This window comes from Eutrema salsugineum, unplaced genomic scaffold, assembly GCF_000478725.1.
Source record: "Eutrema salsugineum unplaced genomic scaffold, Eutsalg1_0 scaffold_1, whole genome shotgun sequence".
NCBI classification, from domain to species: Eukaryota; Viridiplantae; Streptophyta; class Magnoliopsida; order Brassicales; family Brassicaceae; genus Eutrema; species Eutrema salsugineum.
In genome coordinates, this window is record NW_006256909.1 from 10,087,933 (window position 1) to 10,108,055 (window position 20,123).

At 37.8% G+C, this 20,123-nt stretch overlaps 5 protein-coding genes and 1 long non-coding RNA gene across 9 annotated transcripts; 2 read left to right on the forward strand and 4 right to left on the reverse strand.

Annotated features, from left to right (window-relative positions):
- The first annotated feature begins 1,710 nt into the window (after window positions 1-1,710).
- LOC18030011 lies at window positions 1,711-2,736 on the forward strand. Its single transcript, XR_002896891.1, has 3 exons — window positions 1,711-1,753; window positions 1,872-1,938; window positions 2,317-2,736. It is a non-coding gene; the product is annotated as an uncharacterized LOC18030011 (long non-coding RNA).
- A 340-nt stretch (window positions 2,737-3,076) lies between these two features.
- LOC18030012 (DNA mismatch repair protein MSH4) lies at window positions 3,077-8,554 on the reverse strand. The gene is made up of 24 exons (XM_006414173.2): window positions 8,434-8,554; window positions 8,043-8,246; window positions 7,903-7,938; window positions 7,696-7,808; window positions 7,568-7,613; window positions 7,448-7,494; window positions 7,229-7,336; window positions 6,987-7,062; window positions 6,740-6,812; window positions 6,482-6,627; window positions 6,290-6,375; window positions 6,027-6,166; window positions 5,795-5,934; window positions 5,652-5,702; window positions 5,337-5,400; window positions 5,082-5,225; window positions 4,817-4,884; window positions 4,515-4,573; window positions 4,264-4,420; window positions 4,048-4,100; window positions 3,871-3,969; window positions 3,665-3,779; window positions 3,465-3,587; window positions 3,077-3,366 (listed from the first exon to the last, which is right to left on the reverse strand). The coding sequence occupies exons 1-24, from the start codon at window positions 8,497-8,499 to the stop codon at window positions 3,202-3,204; spliced, it is 2,379 nt and encodes a 792-aa protein (XP_006414236.1). The 5' UTR covers window positions 8,500-8,554; the 3' UTR covers window positions 3,077-3,201.
- A 469-nt stretch (window positions 8,555-9,023) lies between these two features.
- LOC18030013 (myo-inositol 2-dehydrogenase) lies at window positions 9,024-11,202 on the reverse strand. Its single transcript, XM_006414174.2, has 7 exons — window positions 10,956-11,202; window positions 10,612-10,782; window positions 10,356-10,520; window positions 10,110-10,274; window positions 9,891-10,025; window positions 9,456-9,553; window positions 9,024-9,357 (listed from the first exon to the last, which is right to left on the reverse strand). Exons 1-7 carry the CDS (start codon window positions 11,145-11,147, stop codon window positions 9,177-9,179), a joined length of 1,107 nt encoding a protein of 368 aa, XP_006414237.1. The 5' UTR covers window positions 11,148-11,202; the 3' UTR covers window positions 9,024-9,176.
- Window positions 11,203-11,222: 20 nt separating this feature from the next.
- LOC18030014 (formyltetrahydrofolate deformylase 2, mitochondrial) lies at window positions 11,223-14,046 on the forward strand. 4 transcript variants are annotated; one of them, XM_024148882.1, is made up of 9 exons: window positions 11,223-11,354; window positions 11,435-11,598; window positions 11,686-11,798; window positions 11,991-12,141; window positions 12,335-12,408; window positions 12,483-12,642; window positions 13,038-13,136; window positions 13,242-13,328; window positions 13,411-13,613. In XM_024148882.1, the coding sequence occupies exons 2-9, from the start codon at window positions 11,440-11,442 to the stop codon at window positions 13,555-13,557; spliced, it is 990 nt and encodes a 329-aa protein (XP_024004650.1). In that variant the 5' UTR covers window positions 11,223-11,354; window positions 11,435-11,439; the 3' UTR covers window positions 13,558-13,613. The 4 variants fall into 4 exon arrangements, with proteins under 4 accessions (XP_024004650.1, XP_006414239.2, XP_024004649.1 ...); XM_006414176.2 differs by adding an exon at window positions 13,945-14,046 and having other exon boundaries at window positions 11,315-11,598; XM_024148881.1 differs by adding an exon at window positions 13,840-13,902 and having other exon boundaries at window positions 11,315-11,598.
- Window positions 13,669-15,894, reverse strand: LOC18030015 (VAN3-binding protein). Its single transcript, XM_006414177.2, has 6 exons — window positions 15,424-15,894; window positions 14,829-15,225; window positions 14,570-14,746; window positions 14,421-14,470; window positions 14,273-14,330; window positions 13,669-14,192 (listed from the first exon to the last, which is right to left on the reverse strand). The coding sequence occupies exons 1-6, from the start codon at window positions 15,718-15,720 to the stop codon at window positions 13,954-13,956; spliced, it is 1,218 nt and encodes a 405-aa protein (XP_006414240.1). The 5' UTR covers window positions 15,721-15,894; the 3' UTR covers window positions 13,669-13,953.
- A 1,727-nt stretch (window positions 15,895-17,621) lies between these two features.
- LOC18029434 (probable aquaporin TIP2-2) lies at window positions 17,622-18,743 on the reverse strand. The gene is made up of 2 exons (XM_006414179.2): window positions 18,297-18,743; window positions 17,622-18,170 (listed from the first exon to the last, which is right to left on the reverse strand). Exons 1-2 carry the CDS (start codon window positions 18,672-18,674, stop codon window positions 17,796-17,798), a joined length of 753 nt encoding a protein of 250 aa, XP_006414242.1. The 5' UTR covers window positions 18,675-18,743; the 3' UTR covers window positions 17,622-17,795.
- Between the last annotated feature and the right edge of the window lie 1,380 nt (window positions 18,744-20,123).

Below are 20,123 nucleotides of genomic sequence, written 5' to 3' on the forward strand. Positions count from 1 at the left end.
TTCTTTTCTTCTCATCTTTTCTTTTAATCATTTTCTTCTCATCTTTTCTTCTTAACTTTTTATCTTTTCTTCTGGTCTTTTCTTCTCATCTTTCCTTGTACCAAATGGCATTCTCTTCTACCCCAAACTTTGTTGAACTGTTGAACAGTCAACAAGATTCTGTTTTTTGCGGATATCCATCAAGCTTTGTTGAAGAAACCCCTCTGTGTGCTGCATCCATCGGTGAAGCATGACCTGTTGTGGAAAAGAAGGAAAGAAGACAGTGGAGCCCGAGTGATGATATTATTCTCATTAGCTCGTGGTTAAACACTAGTAAGGATGCTGTGGTGGGAAATGAACAGAAGTCAACTGCCTTTTGGAAGCGCATAGCCATTTATTTTTCAGCATCTTCAAAGTGTGTTGGTGAGAATATAGAGGCGATCCAATGCAAGCAAAGATGGCAGAAAATAAATGATCAAGTCTGCAAATTTTGTTCGGTGATGAGTACTTAAGAAGACCCACCCCAGAGGATCTTCAACGGTTACTTCATTTCGGAGAGCAACGAGGATTTCCCGGAATGATAGGAAGCATCGACTGTATGCATTGGGAGTGGAAGAATTGTCCAACGGCTTGGAAAAGCCAGTATACACGTGGTTCAGGAAAACCCACTATCGTTCTAGAGGCAGTTGCTTCATATGATCTGTGGATATGGCATGCCTTTTTTGGACCTCCAGGTACATTAAATGATTTAAACGTTCTTGATCGATCTCCCGTTTTTGATGATATAATACAAGGTAAAGCTCCGCGAGTATATTTTTATGTCAACGGACGGGAGTATAAGTTAGCATACTATCTCACAGATGGTATCTATCCAAAATGGGCCACTTTTGTGCAATCTATACCAGCTCCACAAGATTCAAAGTCATGCTTATTTGCTGAACGTCAAGAAGGCTACCGAAAAGATGTCGAACGTGCTTTTGGAGTCTTACAGGCTCGCTTCGCCGTTGTTAAAAATCCCGCTCTTTTTTGGGATAAAGCAAAAATAGGGAAGATTATGAGAGCTTGTATCATACTCCATAATATGATAGTAGAAGACGAACGAGATAGATACAGACATTTTGATCTTTCAGATTTTGAACATGGAGAAGGAAGCGGAAGTTCAACTGTGGATCTCTCATATTTAACGTATATGCCCTCAAACATTGCTAATATGATGGGTATTCGAAATGATATTCGGAATAAACCACGGCATGATCGGCTGATTTGTTGGAGCATGTCTGGCAAAAATTTGGGACGTACTGAAGCCAACAATTAAGTTTGTATTACAAAATTTAAGTTTACATTTCAATTGTATGTTTGTGTTGTTTCTGTTTTTTTTTTAATTTCATAATGTAATAATTTAATTAATTGTCTTTATTTCCATTAAAAAAAATATAATTTTTTTTTTCTTACAAAAAACTTATGTAAGTTTCTACCAATGGACCATTAAAAAAACATGGTTTCTTTTAATAGTTTCTTGATACAAATCAATTCATTAAATATTCATAAGAAACTCATTAGAGGTAATAACGCCCTTTGCCAAACACGGTTTTCTGTTAATCTTTCATCAGTAGTGAGCCCCTACGAAACAATGGTTGTGTCGAAGGCCCAATAAATAAAGCTAATGGGCCACACTCAATGTGAGGGAAACCCTAGCTCCCCATGGGATCATCTATTAAAACGAAGAAACCTAGTTTGAAAAAACAAGTGACTGCGACGCCGGAAATCGCAATGGGTATGTCTCTCACTACTCTCCTATCTCTCTCTCTCTGTTGTGCTTCTGTTATGTTCATTTAATTTTGGTTGTATACAAATTTGTGAATTAATGAAAAATGTGATTTTTTTACGATTAGGTGCGTAAAAATACGTGTCGGAGCTATGGAGGAATAAGCCCGTCGTCTCGGCTACAAGGCCAAGCAGGTCTTCTTCTTCTCTAACCTTTTTGTGTATCAATTTATAAATTGAATGTAGTTTAGTTTCATCTAGTCTCGAATCAAGCCCTTAAAATGATAAATTTGCTGGTCAAGCGGTGTCTTGACACGTACGCATTCTCCTTTTTTTTTTACTAATTAAGAGGAGATGTGTGCGTTAACATGATGGAATACTTCCTGAAACCAGCTACATCGATTCAATCTTCTGACTGAGCAGCTCTTTATCTACTGTGGAATCTGCTCTTGTCTAAGATTGATACATTTTTTGTCTAAGCAATGGATCAAAATTGTACATTTTTGTTTAACTTTTTCATTCACTTTAGGTTTCTCTGTGTTGTGCTGAACTCTTTTGGTTTCTTTTCGTCAGGGGTTTGTTGTCTACCGTGTTCGTGTGAGGCGTGGTCTCGTAAGAGACTTGTGCCCAATTGTATCGTGTATGGTGCTATTGGTGATGGTAGTGGCTGTCAGCCAACAGCCTTCACTATTGGCTACTTCAAATCTGTGAGGCTCGGAGATGCTTACTTCGATTCGCAAATCAAGAAATCTCCTTAAAGCAAAAGGAAAGAAAGAAGAAAGGAAAGAGAGAGTTGTACTACGCTGGTAGCTTGTTCATCGGAGAGTAGGAAAAGGTCACCTAACTGATGGAATCTTCTTATCTTCCAAGATTCTTGGTGCAAATCAAGAAACCTTCAAGAAAGAGATGCTGCTTAGTCACCGCTTATTCTGTCGATTGCTAGTCCTTTATTGTCTATATTTATCTTTCTTCTACTAAAGAAACTCGGCTTCTGCATGTTTTAGCACATTTAAGTTCTTCTTCTTTGTTACTTACTCAGTTGCAAAATAATAATAATAAGCAAGTTTTCTTCTCTTTTTGCTCTTGATTTCTTTTGTTATCCGAAAGAAACAGAAATAATCTAATAAGTGAAAAAAACCATAATCCCCATGTTCTTATAGATACAATGCATTTGGAGAGATTGGAGTGTTGTGATGTCCACCATGTAAGCAAGATAACATATTTACCTGGACTGGTTTATCTCAGAGATACACTAAAACAATATCAACTCTTAAATGATAAAAAAATTTACACTCGTTGATGAGATTTGTTCGTACTTTAAAATTTCTGAATTCTTCTAAACTTTGATGTTTTGACTAAGAAGATAGACTTCTAAACTTGGATGTTTTGATACTTGTAAAATAGGGTGATCTAAAAAATCCTAATTATGAGTAGGAAAGCGAAAAGATAAGTTTATGTTTAGAGCCTTCCTTCTGTGAAGCTGTCCTTGAGATTTTGTAGAGCTTGGCGTATTGAGTCTTCCGTCTGTCTGGAGTATTTCAAGCATATCAACTTTTGAGCGACTCGGTAGAGCCTATGCATTTCATGGTGCTTCCCACAGTTTAGCTCTATTCTTTTCATTTCCTGCCCAACATTCATTAAAGTCAAACTCAGAACTCTGTATTTATGCAAGGGTATGGATGAGATATAGCGTCTCAATTTGGTAAGTTATGGAGTAATACGTTGGCTGTGATCCTTGAGGTTATGGTCCTAGCTGTTTCAATCACTGTATTAGGCAGGCCAGCTACTTCGGCTAACAGAAGGCCGTAGTGAGGAACATGTAAGGTTCCATCTCGCAGTTGAAACTGATCAGAAAATCTAACGTTTAGCAGCAGTAGGTAAGCTAAAACCTCGAACCAATACAGGAAAACGCAGGAAGAACCTTGAAGTCTAAGCGGTTATCTCTGATGTCTACATAAAAGTGAAGAACCTTGACATTTGGATAGATGGTTGCTAACTCTGCGAGACTATCCATATGGGTTGCAAATACTGTGTACCTGAAAGTTAATAATATCCACAGAAAGTCCATTTGCATTTGTTTATCAAGTACCTTTTATGGCGGTGACAATAACTCAGTTAAATGCTTACGCTTTGAGTGATAAAAGATGCTCGCAGCAACTCCAAGCCATTGCTAACCCGTCTGAGGAAGAAGTCGCCCTCCCGAGTTCATCCATGACTATCAAACTCCTACATTATGAGGCTGTTTAACAAGATATGAAACGGAGTGGGAGGTTCCCCTTGTATCAATGATTTCAAAAAGACTACCTGTTGGAGACATTCTGCATTATGAAAGCGGTCTCTCTCATCTCTGTCATAAACTGTGACATTGAAAAGCAAGGAATGAGAATCATGATATCACTTCTCCGCATGTAAAGTAAATTGTTGGTATTAATCAACATGCCAAATCCATGGAAATTACCATATTGATAACGATCATCTACCAGTATGAAATAATGTCTGAGCGAGAGGTTAAAGGATTACCGTGCTTGAATTTGACTCAAGGTTATCCATTGTCCCCATTCTTGTGAATATGCGGTCAACCACCCTTATAGTTGCAAAGCGAGCTGGGACATAACAGCCAATCTGAGCAAGAATGACCACTAGACACACCTGTTGGAGATATGTGCTCTTTCCGCTCCTTGAGATATGGAATGCAAATGAAAACACGAGTCGATGAGGATTTTTTGGACAATTGATCAGCAATCGAGGAAGTAAAGCAGGAGTTCCCGTACATGTTTGGACCCATAACTACCAACATGTTGGTTGCTTCTGACATGAAGATACTATTTGGCTGCAAAAAGAGAAAATTAGTGAGTTAAGCAAGTGTGCACAGGGCCCAAAGGATAGAATAAAGTGGTTGACAAGAGCGCAAAGGGCAGAACACATAAATCTGTAATTCCCAGATTTCTTGGATGATAATGTTAGTGAGTAAAGGAATATCAGATACATTTCTTCAAGGTTTGTCACCAAGATGTTCTCTCAGAATAAAATTGAGGGATGATAGTACCATGAGAAATAGCACCAAACAACTTACAACGAAGTCATTGTGTATACTTTCTAGGATGGGATGCCTTCCAGCATCAATTGCCAATGGGCCACTATCTGCCAAAAAATATATAGGCAAGTAAATTCCACATAGAACGTTGATCAATCATTTCACTTAAGGTGCAGTGTAAAACATACTGTGCACTCTTTTTTTTTTTTTATGATATGCTTCAGTCTAATTGTTCAAGAGATATTTAGATACTTGAGGATACAATGGTAGGTGTTTGAGGAATGATAATCAGAGGGTCAGCTACCTGTTAGTTCAGGTCTCGTGTATCGATCAACTGGCTTTGTGGATATTGTATGAGCAAATGAATTAACAATCATATCTAGGAGACATAAGACTTCTGCTAGGAGTGTGAGGGCAGATACATCTTCCCTTATAGCATCCATTAGTGCTGCATACATATAGAAACGTTTCATGTAATAGCCATCAACAAGCCAAGCCTCATTGGACTATAATTGATCGTGTTACTACATATCTTTGCGAACAATGTGCAATAATCAACCTTCCAGGCATGTTTCTGTTCGAATGTAACACTCTCCAGCCGCAGACTTATTCCTGACATTCAACTGCACAATAGATCAATGTATGGTTGATATTAATGAAACATTGTGTCTAGGTTCCCGAATCGTTGAACATAGTTCCCACTTCTAGATTTGAGGGATTCTTCTTATATCAAAAAGATCCATGGTGTTTCTAAGTCTTCGCTTGATTAAAACCTCCTGAACTATATCACTTCCGCAACTGCTAAACACTAATTAAGCACCAAGAGAATCCCACTAGGAAACAAGGTATTTGAAATTGTGATGATTCAACTTACAGAAGCCAGTTCCAGACTCGAACAATGTATGTTTTTCCCATGTTTTACTACCTGGATTACAAACCACGTACAAGAACAAACAAATTCAGGAAAACCATATATAGATAGAACATTTAAGTTTCTGATGGAAGTGGGTTTTTGACCTGAGTAAATTTGCTTGGAAGTTTTCCCTGCACTTCCTTCTGCGGAATTCTGAAAAAGAATCCCTGCCTGTTGTTGAAAGGGAGTTTAAGATTTGGCAAGTTGAATTCCTCACGATACTTACTGGCCAGATTATGTATTGCTGTCAGTGTTTATAGGATTTTAGATTAGCTGAACAGATTTGTAAATGGGAAAATCGGTAATAATACAAAATGAAGCATACTGTTGGTTCACCTTCACTAGTGTCACAGAAAGTTCTCCTTGCAATATCCAAAAATCCATCAATACCAGCTTTTAAAGCAAAACACTGCTGTGTGCGGGCAACGAAAGGAACCCGTGCATGGAGAACATCATCATCAATAACTTCCCCGATTCTGAAACAAAAAGAGGATACAGACTCTAGTTATTTTTAGAAACCTTTAAGAAGGATATGAAAAAGACTTCTAGAAACGAAGATCATAGTTAATATCTACTAGCCAGACCCACTAATGCCTTACCTTTTTCTGATGCAAGCATATTTCTCATTATCACACACAGACGTGTAAACATTGGCAAGGAGAAAACACTTTGCGTCCTTTAAAACCTGCATTTTTACATGGGACATGGCGCAACTAAAATTAGAGGTAGACCATAGACATAGTTGCCAAATCAAGGAAAAAACTGATAACAAAATGAGAAGAAAAAAACACCTTAGCAAGTAGAGGCAAAGCATCCAGTGCAGTCTTCAGTAAGATAATGCTTGAAATCATGTTTTGGCTCCTTCTGGTATTATCGAAACCTAGGACCGCTTCTGTGACTTTCTTTGGTTTGAAGCAGAAATGACAAAGCACTCGATCTGTAAGATGTGGATGATGGTCAGAAATCTCTTGAAGTGATGTGATTAACAAAAGAACCGAGCTCAATATTTTGGACGCAACGATAAAAGTCCTCTTCGCTTTATTACTTACCAGTCTCTTTCGGAAATTTACGTAAAACCTGTGAAAGCCCAAAGAATAGTTGTTCATTGCTCATCAACTCATCCTGCAATTACAAGAAGAGGACTATTGCTTTATGATTAATGCATCATCATACAATGGAAAGTTTCCGATAGCTGTAAAATGATCAAGCTCTGTAAATCAACATATATAACGGAAATTAAATAATGTCCTAAGAAGTTCCTTAAAAAATGTGACACCCAAAAATAGCTATACTAACCAGGCAGTCCAGGCGGGTGTTAATAGTTTCAATATCTTTCAGAGGCTGCAACAAATTGGCACGAAGAAGCCTAGTCCTGACCAGCATATAATAAAATGACCAGTGAGTTAAAGGAATAATGATTGAAGAACATTACTATGAAGATTAAAATTAGAATGCTGAAATGCCAAACTCATATACACAAAGGACAAAGAGGTCTCTATCAGTAATTTCAACTCTTAAAGAAAAGTGTTTCCAGATACCCGCCAACTGTTTTGGTTGTCTTGAACATCTGGAATAGACTCCTCTTCTTATTGCTAGTGCCCAAAAGAGCATTATGGAATGGATCAATGATTTCCAGATTCTCAACACTACCATCAAATCAAGGAAAAAATGAAACATACAGATTATATAGTTTTGATGCTAAAGTTCTCTGTAATGTAATAGACTAGGAACATGAAATAGTATAAAGATAACCGTACCTAGTTGCATCGATATTCATGTGATCAAACGATCCATTAAAAGTTACCTAGACATAGGGAGCACAATCAATAAGAAATTTTTATCAGGTAACTGATTATTGTACAAAACCAAACGCATACAGTTAGTGAGTGGTTGGTGACTATCACACCCTTTTCCGCCTCTATCCTGCTCATGACACAACCAAAATCAGTATTTAAAAAACACCAAACTGATAATGTACTTAAGCGGAAAGTTCAGGACGAGGCACCATTTGATTGTAGCTGCAGCGGCAGCCAATGAGAGATAATGCTGCTTATAGTAAGTGTCTAAACCAAGCGCCAAAGGTTCTTCTGCAGCCAAGTTTTGTATTAGCACGGCACCCTGAATCATGTAACCCAAAATTGCATATACAATTAGAAACACATGACTACAAGAATCAATGGATGTTTGTACTATAAAAGGTTCATGGATCAACCTTGGTATCATCAAAACAGCCACGGGCAAACACAACCTGCAAGAAGGGAAGATAAAAACAGTACTTAATTACTCTCCTGTATCCAAAGACACACACATTCATTTCCCAATTCGTAGTATCCATGGGACAGAAAATTTCACCTTCCTAACGGTGCTATAACATCTATCCACCAATTCTGAAACCCCAACCATGCCATCGGCTGCAAGTTTGTTGGGAGGAACAATTATCACAGAGGGATCATAGAAACGCAGCAGCGTCTTCGTGTTTTGATACGAGCTGCTTGTCTCTATATACTGAGATAGATGCAGTGAAGCGGACCTTAGGTCAAAAGCAGCCATTCCAACCTGATCCATAGAAATCCAAAATAGAATCCAAAATCACAACCAAAATATCATGCGAAGAACAACCAATTTTCTGATGATATGAAATCGATCCCAGAAAACTCGTCGTAGCAAAAATGGGAGACCTTAAGAGGACACAAATCGAAACTTAGTCCTGCGAAATTCGCAGCAATGGAGAAGCCGTACTTACCTCTTTGGCTCTGTTCTCGATTAGGCCAGCGACGAAGCTCGATCTCTCTCCCCCATCGTCTTCCATATCCGCTCCTCAGATGAAAAATTTGAAAATCGAGCGACGGGGACAAGAGTTTCCGATAATGAAGGGAAAAGCGCGCCACTGGGAAATCTATCACGGTTTGCACTTCACCACGCCGATTTTTATTTCGAAAACCGGTTCAACTTACACCCAAAACGGTTTAGTTTCTTTGGGTCGATTCCGGTTCAATTTTGTTAAACTAGTAACCGAAATAGAATCTAACCCATATGATACAGTCATGATTCTGATTCTTCTAACAGTCTGAATCTAACCCATACTTTTGAAGGTTTGCATCTTACAGTCATGATTCTGATTCTTCCTTCCATCTTGGCTAATATCTTCACAAATTGTAGTCATCAATCCCATCTAGTTTTCATCCTTCTTATGGTAGAAGATAAGCTCACTGGTGTTGTATCTATCTATAATTACAGTAGGAAGAGGTGTCAATGAATCACAATTACTGTGTTAATGACCAAAACAGAGAATGAGTTGGATAATAAACTCATTGTAGCCATCGAAACTTCCACTAACTGAAGCTTAAACACAAATTACTATTAAAAACTATTCAGTCTTGGCTTATCTTACAACAAAACAATTGGATAGCAAACATATGAACAGCCGATTTTACAAAAAAATAAAATAAAATAAAATAAAATAAAAGAAAAGACTGTTATCACAAGTCACAAGACCTCGTCAATGGATACATAGCGGCGCTCCTGAATGGAGAGCTGTGCAGCAACTCCCATGGCAACAGCCATTAATCCGTCTTCCAAATCAACAGCTGCTCGTCCTTCACCTCTGACTGCTGATAAGAATATGAGGTGTTCCAAGTAACTTGACCCGTGATGCAACCCTTCATATCTGAATAACCAAATATATCATGTGAATGTGAATGTGATGTAAGACTATAATACATTGTAAGACTGCAAGAAGGCAATATGTAGTCGAATAGATTTTACTTTATTCTTTCATCCTCAGCTTTTATTGTTTGAACGTGTTCTCTTCCATCTGCACGACTACCATATCGAACTATGCCCTCTGGAACAAGTGCCTCCCCCTGCAACATGCTAGCCAAGTAAGTTTGGAAGATATATTGATCCTAAAATCATAAGTCATATGAACAAACTCCAAAGAAATGGTCCCAGAACACTCTATGCTCTTTTTCTCTAACTATATTCTTATTTGGCCTATACGCAAGAACTACAGCTTCAGCTGATGGTGCTTATGAAGAATATCCAGATGGAAAATATGTACTCTAGGAATAATGCAAAGGATCAGAAAATTCAATACAAGGCAAAGAATATCCAGCGTTTCTTGCATTGCATGCTCAAAACCTATCACACTAAGAGCATAAATAGGCACATACAAGGCCATAAAGTTTCAAAAGGACTTACCTTTCCAATGTCACCAGTAACAGAGATTTCTTGCTCGTTTTTGCTTCCTTCAGCAAACATGCAAAGATCGAGCATCCCACGACATCCATTGTCAAACTCAATTATAACATATGCGTTATCAATTATATCAGGCACCTATATTGTCACAGAGAAACATGTACTATGAAACTCGCAATACACATTGATTTCGGTGATGATTTGGGATTAACTAAAATGTACCTTCCCATCATAAACTTCATCCTTGTGGTTCACATCCATGCCTCCAGAAGCCATCACAGAGACAGGATTCGCACCGGCAAAGAGCCTCATTAGATCAAAGAAGTGGCAGCATTTCTCCACTAAGGTCCCTCCAGTGTTCACATTGAATCTATTCCAGTTATTCACCTAAGGAAGTGTTCACTCAGCAAAACATATAGATTGGATGCACAAAACACTACACAATAGTGCATCTTGTTCGAGCTATACCTTAACCAAGAAAGGGAATCTATGTTCTCGGATCGCTACCATCTTGACATTACCAAAGTCTCTGCCTTTAACTTTTTCTATAAGCTTAGCTACTGGCGGCATGTATCTGTACTCTAACCCAACTTGCACCACCATATCTGACCTTTTCTTTGCAGCCTCCAGAACCTAATTCCAGGCACAGCTTTCGATGAATTGATTAACCAGAGACTACTCAGCAAAGAGATTTGGTATTATACAAAGAAAACATAAAAATGACCTGTTTGCAATCTGCAACTGTGGTGCATAAAGGCTTCTCAACAAGAACATGATGCGGTTTTGGGTAACTGATAATGTCCATCAGAATCTGATGATGAGTCATATTTGGAGAAGACACAACAATCACGTCGCACATCTCACTCTTCAGCAACTCCTCGTGCCCTGAGAATACCTTTTACCACAACACCGGGAAAATCTCAAATCCTGAGTTTACCAACGCCTAAATCTCAAATAATCAAAGGTCACATGTGGGTTCTCTCCAAGTCAAAATTTTTCAGTCGTAAATCTCAAATAACTTATGTATGATTGTGATTTTGTATGATTGTTCAGAGAAATGAGAAAAACCTTGAGTTCCCAGCCAAAAGATCGAGCGAGTTCAATGGCCAAGAGCTGTGAGGGTGCGTGAGGATCGGCGATGCAAACGACGGCGAGGCCTTGGTCACGAAGATGGTGAAGATTGATGAGATGTTCTCTCCCCATCATACCAATCCCTACGATTCCATACTTGGCAGTCACTGAGTCCTTCACATCCGCCATTACTAGAACTTTTCTCTCTCTGTTTTCTCTTCTTTTTTTTTTTTTTTTTTTTTTAATTTTTCAGTATCGTATGGTTAATTGTCTTTTATATTCTTTTGGGAGGATGCGTCATAATTTAACTGGCTAAAAATGAGCTTAGACAACTTTTTAAATTGTCTAGAATAGGATAAAAATCAGAGCAGACACAGAGAATCGAAAGATAAAAAGGTGAGAATTTGATGAGATATGTAAGTATAACAATGGTGCGAATGAGCTCCCATAGCTGAAAAGGTGGTTGCTTGAAACAGAGGCGATGATGATACGAAGAGTCTCCACCAACTCATGTCTCTCCGCCACAGCTTTTGGATCATTTATGAAATGGTCCTTCAATTCTTCTAAATTTCACGGCGAGTCCCTCGATTCCTCTGTCTCACCCCTTCTCGTCCCCGGCGTCCACGTCTTCCATTGTCCGGTACGTATATCATCAATCGAATATTCATTTTTTTTTCCCTCCCTAATCTAATTGAATCCAATTATCTGTTTTTCTTTTGAAGTTTAGGATGTGGTTGGGATTGTAGCGAAACTATCGGATTGCATTGCTGCAAAGGGAGGGAACATTCTTGGTTACGATGTTTTTGTTCCTGAAAACAAGAATGTCTTCTACTCTAGAAGGTACACTTCCCAGTTTTCCATTTCCAACAAAAAATCTTGCCTTTGATGCTACTTCAGAAGACTATCGACTCTAAAAAGCTTGGGAGTTTTTTTTTTTTTTATATCTCTAAGGTTCTTACATATTGGAAATGTAGTTAAAGGTTTCTATTTTTGGGTTTAGTTGTGATGAAAAAAAGGTAATTTCTTGGGCAGCGAGTTTATATTTGATCCAGTAAAATGGCCAAGGAGGCAGATGGGTGAAGATTTTCAAACTATTGCACAAAAATTCAATGCTATGAGCTCGGTTGTACGAGTGCCCTCTTTAGACCCCAAATACAAGATTGCTCTTCTACTGTCCAAACAGGTAAATTACTTGTCATTAAGATCCTTTTTATTCTGTGTCCTCTTGTTTCTTTTGTGTGTTTTTTTTTCCTGAAGTTGTGTGATTATTTTGTCTATAGGATCATTGTCATTAAGATCCTTTTTGTTCTGTGTCCTCTATTTTTTTTTTTTTGTGTGTAACTTTTCCTGAAGTCGTATGATTGTTTTGTCTGTAGGATCATTGTCTGGTTGAGATGTTACATAAATGGCAAGACGGAAAACTTCCCGTCGATATAACATGTGTTATAAGGTAATCCTTCTCAACGAACTTAAATGGATATATTAGGTGCGACTAGTGATTGAGGAATATTTTCTGTGTATCAGTAATCATGAAAGAGCTCCAAACACCCATATTATGCGGTTTCTCCAGAGGCATGGCATCTCATATCATTATTTGCCAACAACCGATCAGAACAAAATAGAAGAGGAGATTTTGGAATTGGTTAAGGATACCGATTTTCTAGTTCTCGCTAGATATATGCAGGTACATATATCAGATTTTCAGCCCCATACTAAGCTCGTTTTCTTCTATTTAAACGAAATGGTGAGGGAATCATTGTTCTAGATAGTCTCATTCTGATGAATGTGTATTTCAGTTTGCTTGCGTCTTCTTTGTTACAAGCGAAAAAATGAATAGTGATTTCTCCTAAGGCAGTTCTTGCTTTGAATTCATGCTTCTTCGCAGAAACAGCTTTATTAACAAAAGAATTTTCATACAAGACTGTGACATTTTCCTTTGTTAATAAAGCTGTTCCTGCAAAGAAGCATAAATTCATTTACAGATGAAATTTCATAGCATTAGCTTATTGCCTCATGAAAGCTATTGAACTGCTTTATTAACAAAAGATAAATCATTGACGGATGATTTTCCTTTGACAGCTACTGTCTGGTAACTTCTTGAAAGGTTATGGAAAAGATGTAATCAATATCCATCATGGCCTCTTGCCATCATTCAAAGGGCGAAGTCCCGCGAAACAGGTTTCTGGCTTCTTTGATTCCTGAGTTATGTTTGTTTATATTTAGTCCGGTCCTTATCTCTCACTGCTCGTCTTTGCTTCTTACTCTTCTAGATTCTGTTGGTAGGCATTTGATGCAGGTGTGAAACTAATTGGTGCAACAACTCATTTTGTTACAGAGGAACTTGATTCAGGTCCCATCATTGAACAAATGGTGATCGATTCATCTCCCTACTAGTTAATGTTTTCTGAGGGTTGCATTTTTCTTCAGCAATGTCTCAATTTGAGTTTTGCAGGTTGAGAGAGTTTCCCACCGAGACAACTTGAGAAGCTTTGTCCAGAAATCAGAGGATCTCGAGAAAAAGTGCCTCATGAAAGCTATTAAATCTTATTGTGAACTGCGGGTATTGCCTTACGGGACACAAAAGACTGTCGTATTCTAATACGGCCAACATGAAATCTCTGACATGTCTCTCACCTGATTCTTCATGCAAGAAAGGTTATACATACTAGCTACTACTTCTCTACAATATTTTTGATTCTTCATAGCAAAAAAAAAAAATGTTTGCTATGGTTCTTCATAGCAAATCATAAATTGAATTCATTGGAAATAAAAGGTTCAGTTGAGATCCATCATTCTCTTCTGATGTATTTATGTACATAGCAATTGGTTCCTACCACTTGATGTGATCATTTTGAAAAACCTGTTGTGTTTTATCCAAAAGTCCTCTTAGGTTACAGAGACTGAGATTGTACATTGCCAAGTTTTGCAAATACATCACAACAGCAAAAATGTGGATATATGTATGTATATAATCAGATATACACAGGATCCTGGATCACGTGTGACCGGTGAGACTCAGAGATCCCAGCGAGCATTTGGCAGCCTCGAAGCAATTTACTTGGCGGAGAAGAGACTGAACCCCATCAACCCATCTCTGCTTGTGAATCTTGTTCTTGCACTTGAACTCCAAAAGGCCTTGCCCGGTTTTCAGACCAAAGTAGACTTCTTCTGAATTTTCCCTCTCTTTCCTGTAAGGCCAAGCTGATTTCTCATCGCAGACTCCATAGACAACGCCTTCAGAAAGGAACAACAGGTTCAGAATGTGTCCGTCTTTCAGGTAAATTATCTGAACTGAAAGATTTAGAAATGCTTACATTTGACCTTCTTGGAGAATGCCCCTCCAACATGTTTGCTTTTGAGTTTGATTATTACCTGCAAAATCATAAGTAGCAAAATAAGTATTGGATAAGAAGTGAACTGCGATGTGTTGTGTGTTATGGATACTAATAAAATCTGCTGTACCTGAGACTTCTTGTTGATATAAACACAGACACGCTTAGTTCGCTGCACTCCTGCAAGTTTTTTAGCACAAGGAAGAAGAGTTAAGCTCTCTGTCTTATCTCACTGGACTCTTCATTTGATTAGAGTATCACATACAGAAGAGAATTTACCATTTCGTGCGCATTGCATCAGTTCACCTTCAATTGGAATATTTGGCTCTTCCAGTCTAAACTGAAAATTTGCAGGCCAATGAGAGTCAGAGAAGCTTCTCTCGAAAGGTGTAATAGCTGCGTTTTTCCTTGCTTCCTTTGGCTGCCTCGCCTTCAAAGCCGCTTCTCCTCTCAAAGCTAGGTTCCGTTTTAGACAAAATCAGATCAAATGCATTCCAAGCTGCTAGATAGCCTAAACTTTTCAACAATATAGCCTTACCAGTTGCAGCCGCGGCGGTTAGAGTCATGAGATCACCGGGGCTGTGGATATCCACAGAAGATCTAACCGTGGAAGCAACACGTGCACGGTCAGCACCGGCTCGCTCAGCCATCTCAACACAGTGTGAGGCCAACAGTTCGGTGGCTGAGGCCAGAGCCAGAGCCATCTTGGAGCCTGAGCCTTTGCAATTGCTTGCAGAGGTCACAGAGGCTAAACCTGCAGCCAGAGCGGCTATAGAGACTGCAGAATGCACGTGTGCGTTCTCAACACGTGCCTTGTCTTTCTTCTTGAGATAGTTGGTGGTGTTGCTGCTGCTGCTGTGTTCCTTGTGGTGGTGAAACCATTTGGATAATGTCCCTGCTCTGCGTGTGCCCAACGAGTTCATGATCTTCCCAGCCTGAAAATCAAAATCCAATATTTTTGAATCCAATGTTTTATATCTATTCCAATTCCCAAGAACTATGTTGAAAAGTGGTGAAATTGTCAGATACAAATGAAAAAAAAGAAAAAGTCTCTGACTTTAAGGCTCTCCATGATTCTGAGAAAAGTGGGTTTGATCAGAATTTGGGAAAGGGATAAGGAAAATGTATCGTACCACGAGTGGATCTGCAGCACCATCAGAAAACAAGACAGGAGGAGTGTTTTGGGCAGCACAAAACTGTTCTTGTTGTTGTCTGTGTTTGAGTGCAAGTGCTTTGGAGATTTCAGAAGTAGAGAGACTCCAGGATCTGGACAGAAACTCCATTGGCTCTTTTGGTGTCTGAGGCTGAGGAATCGATGAGAAAAGCTCTTCAGCTCTGAGAACTCCATCTTCCAACTCTTCCTCCATGTTCTCTGATCCAAACAAGGAAGAAGAAGTATCCTTCCAATCTGAATAAAACCCACTTTCCATTTTGAATCTTCCGATTTGAAAATGAAGTTTTGTCGGATATGAGAAAAGATGACGTGAGATCACAAGAAAGGATATTTATTGCCCTGGTGGTGTAAGAGTTATTATTATGTTCTGATGGAAAACCATGTGACAAAAACAGAGGAACCAGCTTTGAGTTTCAGAAATAAAACTTGGAAATGAACTGTAAACTTTTATTAAAAAAGAGAAAATAAGAAAAAGGAATAACTTTTGGAGATGAAAAGGATGATGTTGACTCAGGTGGAAGAGAAGAGGAAGAGCATAAACCAAAACTACAATAAGAGAGAGAGAGAGAGAGAGAGAATCTTTTTTTCTTTTTTTGTTTAATGAGCGAGAATTATTCAAACCACAAGTTTCCAAAAGTACGTGCGGACTAACAAATGATGTAGATTACAATAAAAATCTGAATGAGTGTTTAATCACCAAAAAGAGGCTTAAAGATTTAGGAACTCGTCTCCATGTTCTTATATACTATGTGTGGATAGAGTGAGAGAGTGAGAGAGTAAGAGAAAGAGGATATTATTTGTGGTTTAAGAACATTGTCCATGAAATGAGGTAATATCTTAATCTGGTGGGACGGTTTGTGAAACCACAAAGAGGCGACAAATGCATTGGTTTGAGAGATTTTGTCTTTTGACCGGACGGCTCCTCACACGATTCATTCCCCCCAAGCCGACCACCTCCTCCAAATAATAATCATACGTAAAAGTATAAGAGGCTAATTAGTTTAATGTACTCTTCTTATCATTTGAGTTGTTTCAAGGATTACTTTTTGGAGTGTGTTTTCTATCTACCATTTCTATTTAATTATCACCTTCGTATCCAAACCGTTGAGTACCCAAGCAATTAAACAAAAGCTTCTCGAGCCAATAAGACTAATCATGTACAGGTTTGAGTCTTGTAATTTAAATGGGTTTCAAATGGGCCTGAGATAGGGAAAGATTGGTCATTCTTGAGCAATATGAAAGAACTCTTTCATTTGTTTTTTTTTTTTTTTTCAAATTTTCAAACATATTTTATCTTTGAAAGATTCCACAAATATGTAGTATATGTGTTTTCACTTTTCAGATTAACTACTTAACCATGTCAATATTGTCAAAAAATAAATCTTTTCAGATATGACTAGTTGACCTTTTTAGTGGAAAAATAATAAGAAGCACATTTTTTTACTTTTATATTTCACTTAAAGGTGATAAGTACAGTGAACAATATTCTTCTTTCTTTTCTGTTATGTAACATTGTAACTGTTGAAAATAAAGAAATGTGCATCGTCTCGTCTCTTTCCTCTAAAGCTTAAAAGAGGAAATAAGTAACCTACTTTTTTCACCATTTTACTTCAATAATTTTTTTTTTATTTTCAAAAAGTTTAATGCATTACCAATTTAAGTTGTTGTTATAAGCTTTTCTACTTGATTTGATGATAGAGAGTGAGAATAGGTCGACCACGTTATCTTGAGCCGTATCACGCAAGGAAGCCTATTCTCTAATCTAATCTCTATTTTTTTTTAACTTTCTACTAATTTACTCTAATGTGCACCAATCATATTTTTTAACTCACCAGTCGCCACAAGTGGATTCTTACTCCCATGAGAGGAATAAAATTTGTGGTCTTAAACCATTTGACTAGAGATGAAAAAATGATGTGTTCATCAATAAGAAACTTAGAATATCATAAATCATAATTAGGAGTATTATTGTGAACGAGTATTTATTTGGAGACTAAAAAAAATAGGTTCTTTTGAGCCATTATTCGATTATAAAACGATTTTACTAACATACTTCTGGATTAACAGAGAACCTATTTTTTTAAATAAAATAGGTACGATTAACCGAAAATTTGTTTTACATCCAAGCAAGTTTTTCTCCATAAAAAAAATCTGAAAAATGTACAATTCTTATTATTAACCAAAGGAAATACAACTTTGATCGTTTTTCTCCACATTCAATCATTCATAACCGGAAGAAATTGGACCAAACATTTCACAAGTACCAAAAGCAGATAGCCAGATACTGAGGCTCAAGAAACCAAACAGAGTAAAAACCGTAGAGGATATTGATCAAGGGTAGCTTTCTGTGGTCGGAGCCGGAGCGTATGATCCGATGAAGACGTCACCGTAGATAAGTCCAGCGAGTGCACCACCGACGAGTGGACCCACCCAGTAGATCCATATCTGAGAGAAGTCACCACTGACAACAGCTGGTCCAAATGACCTGGCCGGGTTTATAGAGCCACCGCTGAATGGACCGGCGGCGAGTATGTTAGCACCAACGATGAAACCAATGGCAATCGGAGCTATGGTCCCTAGCGATCCCTTCTTTGGATCAGCCGCCGTGGCGTAGACTGTGTAGACCAGAGCAAAAGTCACCACAATCTCCATCACTATTCCTTCCACCGCTCCTAAACCGGCTGCTACACCATGGGTCGGTACGCTCTACATAACCGGGAAATAAAACAAAATTCTCGGTTAATCATTACCTTATAAATCAAACCGGACTTTTAGACCGCCACAACATTTTTTAGTCACGGTCGTTTTGTATTCAAGTATGTTTTGGTGTACCTCGCCATTGGTAACGAAGACGAGGAGGAGACAAGCGACGATGGAGCCAAGACACTGAGCAATCCAGTAGAAGAAACCGGTGATGATTGTGATGTTGCCGCCGACGGCGAGGCCTAGTGTCACGGCGGGGTTAAGGTGTCCACCTGAGATGTTGGCGGCTATGGAAACACCGACGAAAAGAGCAAATGCGTGAGCCACCGCCACAGCGACAAGACCAGCCGGGTCCAAGGCTGCATCGGATGTTAGTTTGCCAAAGGCAAGGGCAGAGCCAACGCCAGCAAAGACGAAGAGAAGAGTTGCGATAAACTCAGACAAGTAAGCCTTTAGTGACGCGACGCTAAATGAATCACCCAAACTTCCAATCGCAATCTTCACCATTTTGATGTATAAAAGCTAATAGAACTCTTTTGACTCTCTGGTTGATGATTACAAGCTCTTTTATGTGGTTATTGTGGCTTGTGCTTTTTCATGCTCGTGTTTATATAGCAAAGATGTAGGGTGAAGTTGTTGGTCTTACACTACGTGGCAGGTCACCATTGGATGCCGCCCAAACCGCCTATTATTTAGACTATTCAGCTTGTATATGATGGTTAGTGACATCGAATGATTATAGGACGACAAATATATAAGTATTTTAAAAAAGGCAAAGAAAATGATGGATAACGTATTTCATAATATGTGAAGATAAGTGTGTTCTGTTGTCATGTTAATCCTGCATTTAAACTAATGCCGTTCACACCAATTATGATAATTGTCGTATTCCTTTTTTTCTTACGATTTTATTTTATTACTATGGGAGGTGCTAAAAGCCTAAAATATTAGTATGGATTAGGAGTTGAATCAAATACCTTTTGTTTGGAGTTGGTGTGTTAGAGACATGAGAATGAAAATATGAAATTATAGAAAGGTGCTCCACAATGATGGTGACATTAAATAAACTTGCAGGGCGGATGGTTGTTTTTTAATTACTTTCTCCGTCCCACTATTAAAGTAACATTTTTTTTTGGTCGAACAATATCAAATTAACATTATTTTAGTATATGGTTTTAACTTTTAAGTATATATTTATGAAATCACAATATCACAACGAAATGGAATGCTCTTTCCTAGATTAAACCAATGCTTGATAGATGTTTTTCCACCCACAACCATATATGACTGGGCAAAAATCTCGAACGGAATCAAACTAACCGAAGTTCAATCAATATTTGTAAATTGTAATCAACTTATGCACAAAAATCACATTTAAATATATTGAAATTTATAGATTAAACTAATTGTGTTTATTTTCTTATAAATATATTTATCTAAAACCAAACCGAATTTGAATTTTTGATCAAAACGAAATTTATTCAAATAGAACCAAAGTTTATTCAAATCGAACCGAAGTAAACCAGAATAAAAATTCATTTTTTTTAACTGAAAATCTGATCTAAACCGTTATAATATTTTGCACTTCTACGCTAACTTAAATACTGTAAATTAAATCTTCCGAATCATTAGCTAGTTTGAGTTGAGCCACTTATGGAATACATATATGGGCCTAAATCCTTAAAAATAACCTAATATGCTTCATTTAATAAAAGCTTTTAAGAGTTTAATCTGACGGTTCGAAACTATTTTACAAAGTAATTAGATTTTACCCGTGTATCTGCACGAGAATTTTTTTTAATCAAAATTTGTAATGTATTTTTTTATAGATATAATTTTTTAATAAGTGCTAAAAAGATTTATTTTTATGTTTTGATATAATTTTTTTTTTTAGTATTATTATGACCACAATTATAAAAACATAATTTTAACCCGATCATTCTATTAATCAAAATA

Bases quoted from the DNA above. Each gene is read 5' to 3' on its own strand.
- LOC18030012 (XM_006414173.2), bottom strand. From the start codon at position 8,499: ATGGAAGACGATGGGGGAGAGAGATCGAGCTTCGTCGCTGGCCTAATC. The intron at 5,226-5,336 runs GTTGATTATTGC...ATATGTATGCAG, and splicing joins AACAGAAACATGCCTGGAAG to CACTAATGGATGCTATAAGG. The intron at 3,780-3,870 runs GTAAGCATTTAA...ATTAACTTTCAG, and splicing joins CATCTTTTATCACTCAAAGC to GTACACAGTATTTGCAACCC.
- LOC18030013 (XM_006414174.2), bottom strand. From the start codon at position 11,147: ATGGCGGATGTGAAGGACTCAGTGACTGCCAAGTATGGAATCGTAGGG. The intron at 10,783-10,955 runs GTTTTTCTCATT...TTGTGGTAAAAG, and splicing joins CTTTTGGCTGGGAACTCAAG to GTATTCTCAGGGCACGAGGA. The intron at 9,554-9,890 runs GTAAGTCCTTTT...AGCATGTTGCAG, and splicing joins TTACTGGTGACATTGGAAAG to GGGGAGGCACTTGTTCCAGA.
- LOC18030014 (XM_024148882.1), top strand. From the start codon at position 11,440: ATGATGATACGAAGAGTCTCCACCAACTCATGTCTCTCCGCCACAGCT. The intron at 11,599-11,685 runs GTACGTATATCA...TTTGAAGTTTAG, and splicing joins TCCACGTCTTCCATTGTCCG to GATGTGGTTGGGATTGTAGC. The intron at 12,643-13,037 runs GTACATATATCA...TTCCTTTGACAG, and splicing joins TTCTCGCTAGATATATGCAG to CTACTGTCTGGTAACTTCTT.
- LOC18030015 (XM_006414177.2), bottom strand. From the start codon at position 15,720: ATGGAAAGTGGGTTTTATTCAGATTGGAAGGATACTTCTTCTTCCTTG. The intron at 15,226-15,423 runs GTACGATACATT...TTTGATTTTCAG, and splicing joins GTGCTGCAGATCCACTCGTG to GCTGGGAAGATCATGAACTC. The intron at 14,471-14,569 runs GTAAATTCTCTT...AAAAACTTGCAG, and splicing joins GATGCAATGCGCACGAAATG to GAGTGCAGCGAACTAAGCGT.
- LOC18029434 (XM_006414179.2), bottom strand. From the start codon at position 18,674: ATGGTGAAGATTGCGATTGGAAGTTTGGGTGATTCATTTAGCGTCGCG. The intron at 18,171-18,296 runs GTACACCAAAAC...CCGGTTATGTAG, and splicing joins TCTTCGTTACCAATGGCGAG to AGCGTACCGACCCATGGTGT.